We start from the raw sequence: 8,198 nt of genomic DNA on the forward strand, positions 1-8,198 counted from the left end.
CCAAACGGTTATCGTTTATTATATCAATGAAATTAAGAAAAAATATCGCTCCTGGTATGCATTTTGTATTTGAACACTTCTACAGAGCATACATAGTATACGAAACATTATCATATTTCTCAACATCGATATCCCATATATAGCCTCATATTTTTTACCCCAGAATGACGGTTCCCTCTATGTTTAACCTATCACCCGGCTATAACCTTTCTCCTGAATGGCTTACAAATATTTTATTCGACTCCGGGGGCGTTTGGTAGAGTAGAAATTTTTTGATATCTGGGAATCATAATTACCATGAATATGATAGGAAAGTGAATTATCTGGGAATGTTATAAAAAAGCTGTTTGGTATGCGAAAATATTACTGAGATCTTTTGGTTAAGTTTACTGAGTCTTTATTTGGTTGATTGTGAAATATTAATGGGAATGTGAGGTTATTTTACCAAAATAACCCCACTTTCACTTTATTTTATTTTTTTGAAAAAATAATAATGAATTTCGTGTTTTCACAGAGAAACACATGATGGTTGAGCTTCAATTTTTAGTGGTCATCACTGTAATCTGTTTGAGAATAACAAAAACAAAAGAAAAAAAAATTCAGACACGAGACACCCCCTTCCCACTTTCCTACAGATGGGTTCTGTAGAGAGAAATGAAGACAACCAGATTGTTCTGTAGAGAAGAAACAAAGATAACGATATGAAGAAGGGCACATTTGTCCAAAAAAATTTGGTGTCCAAATCCCTACATTCGGTAAACCAAAAATAACACCCTTTTGGAGGTATTTTGAAAAGGGAAAATCACTCAGAAATTGTACATAACTTGAAATCCTGGTAAATTAGATGACTGGGTAAATTGTGTAAAAACTCTTACCAAACATGGATATATAAAAATCCCCCTTTCACTTTTCTATCATTCCAAAAAAATTAAACAGCCCCTAATGGTATCCACCATAATCGTGAGCATTTATAAAAAGAGATATTTCCCAAAAATATTCGAAATAGAGCAATTATTGATAAAAGAAGTGAAAACAACTAGTGCGCATTCAGAATGTTTTACGCCACAAAATGTATGATGAAATATTCTCCAGCCACGATTTCTATAATTTTAGACAAAATGGAAATAACTCATCAATTCTCCTCCTTAATGATTTTCAGAAATTGATGAAGACCATTTGTCAAAGCAGACGTTGAAGTCAATGAAGCTTTTAGTATGCTGAGACCCTGCATCAAAAAATCAATAATTATAATGTAATTGGATACAGATAATAGTATTATGCGATGAATGTCTAAGCTTAAAGAAGTTTCACACATTGCCTTACCTCATTCAGACGAATAGTAATGACCCTTTCCTCCAAATCAAAGAGAGGGACTTTTGATCTTAGACATGAAACCCCAGAAATGGATGACATTGGAGACACAACCAAGTCATCTGTCACCATGTACATCGATGGTCCTTTGGCAAATCCTGCACAACTTGATGACCCTCCGGTAGAGGACTTAGGATCAACATAATTCAAGGGTGCATTCTTCTCACCACCAAAATGAACAGGCTTGGGTGAAGTTGAAATTCGAGTCCCATGGATCCATTCCTTTTTAGAGTGAGTATAACAATAATATTTAGGCAAACATGCATCGTCAATTGGTAAGATATGGTTGCTGAGCTTAAATTGCGGGGCACATTGAGGTTTAACTAGTTTGTCTTTGAGTCCCTGTGAGCTTAAATATCTGTCTGAACTCAATTCAGTCATGCTCTTGTATAATTTATCAACGCAGCTCAAAGAAGAAAATCCTCTAAGCATATGCAACACTACTCCCAAGGGAAAAGTTAGAAAACTGAAAAGAAAGTCAACAAAATTTTCCTCTGCTTCAGCAAACAGAATCTTACTGTTTGATTTTTGTACCAGTAATTTCACAACCATCTGTCTACCCTCATCATCAGATGAGACCTCACCAATCTCAAACTGGGATTGGTTTCCTCTGTCAAAATTATCAAGGGGTTGTTTCTTCTTTAAGATAAAGTCAGTCAGAGGGGTCTCTGAGAATAATGAAAACTTGAGCAGATCCACCATCTACACAAATCAAAGATGAACTAATCAATGAGAGAAATAGAAAATTAAGTAATATACCTTCAACTGCAAAGATGATATACAAGCTGAGAAAATACACCTCATTATTGCTAATATCTACAGTTTGTTCCTCGAGAGCTTCCATGTCATCAATTCCAAGCTTCTGAAGCAGACCTACACTGGTTCCAAGAACATTAGGGACGACATAAAGATCGTCACAAACGATAAAAGTAGCAGTTTCCTTAACAAAGCCATTTCCCAGAGTCAAATTTTCTGGGGATACTACTTTGTTCATTATTTTTCCACAATGGCATCTTTGATTCCCGAAAGTGCTCAAAAGGCTCCCCCTTTCATTTATATAACAAGACCAGTCCTCGCAAAGGAAATAATTCATGGGTTCCGTGTCATCGATGTTCAGTTTCAGCTGTTGGCAATAAGCTTCCATTGAGTTCCTTGGCTGCAAAAGCATTTCCTTGCAGGTAGGTGTACATAGATGCTTTTCTTCAAGATTTGCCACACTTTCATACAGTGAGCTGAGGCTGCCAACTCTCACTTGTTGAATATTTGACTCCTTACGAATGAGTCTAACAATAGTCCCTAAAGGCAATGTTAAGAAGCTAAAGAGAGCGTCAACAAAATCCTTCCCTGCCTCAGCAAACACCACTTTGTTTTTGCCTTTGTCCACCAAAACTTTCAGGGGAACTTTGACAACTTGTTCATTTGATGGAATTGTAGACTCAGCCATGGCTAGCAACCGCAGAACACCTAGTCACTGGGTAATCATAGAATGATAGAAACCTTGTGCCAAAATCTACTTATAAAGGGCATTTTGATCGACATATTTTTATATTTCTTAAAATAAATTTTTAAGAAAAGATACTTTAATAACGTTCCTCGAAAACTTTCGAAGGATAGTGACAGCTTTGATAATTTCTTTTATGCAATTTTATAGTTAAATATGCAATTTTATAGTTAAAAAGTATTTTAATAATTAATTAATGGGTTTTATTAATTTCATTTTACATAAAATAGTTATTTTATTTGTAAAGAGAAAATAAATAGATCTCACCATTACAAGAAAAAAAAAATATAAAAATTGAAATGAAAGAACATCAGAGAAAATAATATTTTCCTTAATTAATATGATAGAAATTTAATATTACTGTGTAAAGATACGTATATATCCTTTACCTTGTTAGTTTCCCTGATATTTTACTTTTTGCCGTTTCTTCTTCGAATTCTTGAAAATCTCAAGCCTTAAACTGTCTCTTCCCCTCCTGCAATGTTTGGACTCTCGCCATTCATCGTACTCGAGGTAGCTAATATTTTTTCATGTGCAAAATATAATGGGATACTTTATGGCTTAACGTTACAATTGCTATTGCTCGGGCGAAAAACATTTTCACCTCTTAAAATTTCACGATACTTTATCGTATCAAAATTTCTTGTTTCCTGAATATAAAAAAAGAATGTAAAGAACCTTGAGATACACCACCTCAAAAGCTAGCTCAAGGGGTGAGAGTGCCCAAGGTCTTATAAAGGCCATATTAGTTGCCCATCCAATCAATGTGGGACTAAATATCTCAACACACGCCCCCTCCCTCACGCAAGAGCCCTTTAGGCTAGAAGCGTGGAAATTGCACAGGATTTTTGGTTTACCTTTTTGTGCTTTTTTTTATTTTAATTCCACTTTTTAAAGCGGGGGACGGTAAAGCTCTGATACCATGTAAAGAACCTTGGGATACACCACATCAAAAGCTAGATCAAGGGGTGGGAGTGCCCAAGGCCATATTAGTTGTCTATCCAATCAATGTGGGACTATATATCTCACAAGAAGAAAGAGACAAAAAAATAAATAAAAAATCTTTCACGTGCCGTGAGGATGAGAGGATCATTCCTTGGCTGAAGCGGTCAGCATTAAGTCGATGTTAACTTATAATTGACGTTTCATTTATTAGATTCAATGTTAGATTTAATTAAGCAACTAGATTTGATCCAGCGCGGTGAGGTGTTTAAGTAGATTCAATGTTACATTTTTTCTTGTATAAAAACAATGTTAGATTTAATTAGTATATTAAATATTACTTTTAGATTTAGTGCAGTTTTAAAGCCAGCCATCTTTATGTTCTCGGATTTAAAAGAAATGAATTCCAATATCTATTATTCCTTTTAAATATATATATATATATATATATATATATATATTTTAACTATCTTTGCATTGAAAATAAAGGCAATTATGATTTCCAAGATGCATGAAATGGTGTTGAATTAAATCCGTAATTAATTAAGAAGTAAACATTTAGCTTTAAGTTCACCCATGCAAACGCAAAGGAAGCTTAGTTTGTCTACCAATAAAAATAAGGTACTTAAAAGGTTAGCGCACAGAATATAATTAACAGGGAAATATTTGTGGTTTAACGTGCAGAAGAGGAAGAGACATTTTGGGGCGTTCGAGTATTCAACCTTAAATTAGAAGAAGAAACGACAAACAAAAAAATGTTAGGGAAAATAGTCTTTGAAATATACGTGACATGAATTTAGTTCCTAAATAATGGAGAAAATGATCTATATATTTTGTTCTCTAAATAACCTAACATCGTTTAAATTCCTCAATGAAAAAAAAAAACATAAAATCTCCTCAATTATAAAAATCTGACATCAATTTAGTCCCCCAAATAATAGAAATAACATCAATTTACATATAGAAATTATGGGACGTGATATTCTTGTACTGGTAAAAGAATAAGAATTCTTTCATCAAATATGAATCATTGATTTATTCACATTTAATCACTCATATATCTAATAAATTAGAACTGTCAAATATAAATAAGATAAGCGATCAAGATTAAAAGTGTAACTTATATGAATTTAATATTTTTATTTTTGTTGCAGAAAAATTTATCTACTACACTTACACAAAAGTGAGTGAATTCTATTTATTTATTTTTATAATAAAATTCACTCACTTTTATACGGAGGCATGTGAGATAATTTTTTTTTTTTTCCAGAGGGCAGAAACATTTTTTGCATCTTATATATATTCGGTGTTTTCACTTTCAATTCCAAAATAAAAAAACCACTCTATATCCACTCTTCTCAATCTAGAATTCACATAACTTCGTAGACTAGAACGACGTTCCCATCAGCATGCGAAACTATAACTCCGACAACGATGACCACAGCCTCTACGACGTAAACTTTCACTCCGCCACCATCCACACCCTCCTCACCTCCGTCCCCTCCATGGTCGACTCTTGGCTTTCAGAAATCCGCCGTCTCCACAGCAACCACCTCCTGCGCCACCGTCTCATAGTAGGCTTGGACGTCGAGTGGCGCCCCAACACCCACCGCAACATGAAGAACCCCGTGGCCACACTCCAACTCTGCGTGGGGCGCCGCTGCTTGATCTTCCAGATCCTCCACGCGCCGTACATACCCAACTCGCTTGTGTCATTTCTCGGCAACGTCAATATCACGTTCGTGGGCGTTGGGATTGAGGAGGACGCTGAGAAGCTTCTCGAAGACTATTCGCTGCACGTGAACAACTTGGTTGAACTTGGAACCCTTGCTGCGGACATGTTGGATGACCCTGAATTGAAGAGGGCTGGGCTCAAGACGTTGGCTCTACGCGTTTTGGAAAAGGAGGTTGAGAAGCCCAAAAGGATATCGAGGAGTAAGTGGGACAAACTATTTCTCACTGAGGAGCAGGTCGAATATGCCTGCATTGATGCCTTTGTCTCCTTTGAGATTGGACGTGTTTTGAGTACTAATGGGATTCTATTCTCACCCTGATTTGTGTGTGGTTGGTTTCCAATTATGCTTAATTTTATGTTAGGCTTATAGAGTGGGTTGTTGACATGGTTGGGGTCGTTCTTCTAATCTTTATTGTTATATATCTCTAATTTGCTATGAGTACTCTAAACTGTTGAGTGAGGGAAAGAGATGCAAAGTCTTGTTTTTCTTTCTGAGGGTTCCCTAATCACTTAAGGTTGTAGTTGTACAGGGGGAGGGAAATATCTTCGGTACTACTGTAGTACTAAAGACTCAAGTACATCATTTATTCAATTTAGAAAATATAATATATTTTCTTTACTATTTTACTATTCTTTGTATGGTTATTTTCTCCAAAACCATCATCATTTTCTACTTTTAGTAAAGGAGTACATACTACAGTAGCACCAAAGATATACGGGAGATGAAATGGTTGAGTGTTCCTCTACTCATACAGCGCTTGAAGGTGGAAGAGTGAAGTTGAGTTGGCTGATTTAAACTAAATTAAAGACCAGAATTTCTTATTAACATAACCCTCTCAAAAGGGTAGAATTGGGTGGCAATTTTGCCCAATCGTAATGCATGCAATCTGACTTCATGCTCCTTATTGGATGCATGCCTTAAAGCTGAATGTGTTTTTAAAATAAGGCTGAATGGTTTTATTAAAGCTTCCACCTTTTATAATGTTTGATTGTGTTCTTGATGTTCTTATTTTACAGTATATTCTTTTAGTTTATGTTTTTGCCTTTTGTTAAGAACGCTGCTACAATTTTTGGTATTGGGTGTCAGTGAATTTTTTTGCTGCTGTTGCCATTGGTTACATCAGATTTTTTTCTTCTTTTTTTTCTCCCTTTATGTAACACCTTGGATTCTGACTTTGAATCAATTTTTCTTCTGTGGTTTTGGATTGGAAAGGAAATTTGAAAGATAATATTTTGATGGGTATTATTAATTTTGCTTTATTTTTTGTTCAATTGTTGAATATTAAATGAAATATACACTATATAAATTAAAAATATTATTTAATATTAAAACGTGTCCCAACGTGTTGAATTGCATATTTTTTTAGGATTGATGTGTCAGAATGTCGTATCGTATCACGTATCGCGTGTCGTGTCGGTGCTACATAGCATGCGCCTATGGATGGATTTTATAGTCATATGTGATATATATTATATATATATATATATATATATATATATATATATATATATATGATATATTATGATGCATGTGCTTATCAAGACATTATGAGAGTGAGATTATGTCCCTGTTTATCCGAGAAACAAACGGAACTCTGTCTGATTTGAGACTCCGTCTGGAATGACACTTGTGGTCATATCCAGATGGTGTGTGATCTTTGACTATGGTCATTGATCACGGATGTATTAGAGAATGAAAGGAAGGGAAAAAAGTATGTTATGAACAAGTAAAAAAATATGTATGTGTTGCAATATATCATGTGAATTAAAAGGAAAGAAAATAAAATAAAAAGTTAGCTTGTACTTCCACTAATCGAGTTAAAAGATTAAGTAAAACTTTCGCTGATGCATGTTTAAATATCATGTGTATATTAATTGAACCGGCTCGAGACATACATGTTTAAATATCATGTGTATATTAATTGAACCGGCTCGAGACAAAGATGTTACACAATGCATGAAACTTTGTCAAAATGAGCTCAAATTTGAGGGGAGTGTTCGCGACATTAAGTACTTCATATCCAATGGTGATTTGGAGATCTCTAGAGCGGTGTTATTTGATTATTATTGCATAGAGAATATTGTGAACATATACCTATTATTATTTTCTGTCACCTGCGTTGGATTTTTCACGTTAAAAGTCTTATGTGCCAATTATTGTTACTGCTATTTTTTCATGTTGTTTTCTGAGTTGTTTACATCAGTTACACTTGATTTATTTGTTTGCCCCCAACAAGGGTTTCATCAAGAAATCCGTTCTTGTGTGCGTAATCCTAGTTTTCTCGCTTCCTTTTGGGTTGTTAATTGTCAAGCTAGTGGTAGCAGCTGAAGAATCCTCACGTAGCTCTGTTTTGCTTCGTTCGATTGAAGCTTGAATCAAGCATGGTTCTTTGATTCTGTTTGTTGGCTTGCTCGTTTACCATTGCTGGGCTAATATTGTTGTACTTAATTCGTAGGTTATTTTGTTAATTTGAGGATTTGTATTTCTGTTACCTAATTAAGGTTTAATTAGGTTGATTGGTTTGGGATTTTAAATAAGAAAACTTACTAATCCTGAGTTTCGAACCATATTGTTGTATCTTTTTATTTACATTTGCATAAAAAAAATTTCACGCTCCTGTAAATTCTAAGAAGTATGAATAACCCACA

The 8,198-nt window shown here is 34.7% G+C and overlaps 2 protein-coding genes across 2 annotated transcripts; one reads left to right on the plus strand and one right to left on the minus strand.

Annotated features, from left to right (window-relative positions):
• Window positions 1-1,132: 1,132 nt before the first annotated feature.
• On the minus strand, window positions 1,133-2,815 carry LOC133283527 (uncharacterized). The gene is made up of 6 exons (XM_061496126.1): window positions 2,585-2,815; window positions 2,141-2,542; window positions 1,967-2,073; window positions 1,662-1,927; window positions 1,324-1,487; window positions 1,133-1,225 (listed from the first exon to the last, which is right to left on the minus strand). Exons 1-6 carry the CDS (start codon window positions 2,813-2,815, stop codon window positions 1,133-1,135), a joined length of 1,263 nt encoding a protein of 420 aa, XP_061352110.1.
• A 2,408-nt stretch (window positions 2,816-5,223) lies between these two features.
• On the plus strand, window positions 5,224-5,868 carry LOC133302474 (3'-5' exonuclease-like). Its single transcript, XM_061505274.1, has one exon. The coding sequence runs from the start codon at window positions 5,224-5,226 to the stop codon at window positions 5,866-5,868; it is 645 nt and encodes a 214-aa protein (XP_061361258.1).
• Window positions 5,869-8,198: the final 2,330 nt, after the last annotated feature.

The sequence above is a fragment of the Gastrolobium bilobum genome, unplaced genomic scaffold (assembly GCF_033153095.1).
Source record: "Gastrolobium bilobum isolate Gb01-03AN ecotype WA unplaced genomic scaffold, APGP_CSIRO_Gbil_v1 utg79669, whole genome shotgun sequence".
NCBI classification, from domain to species: domain Eukaryota; kingdom Viridiplantae; phylum Streptophyta; class Magnoliopsida; order Fabales; family Fabaceae; genus Gastrolobium; species Gastrolobium bilobum.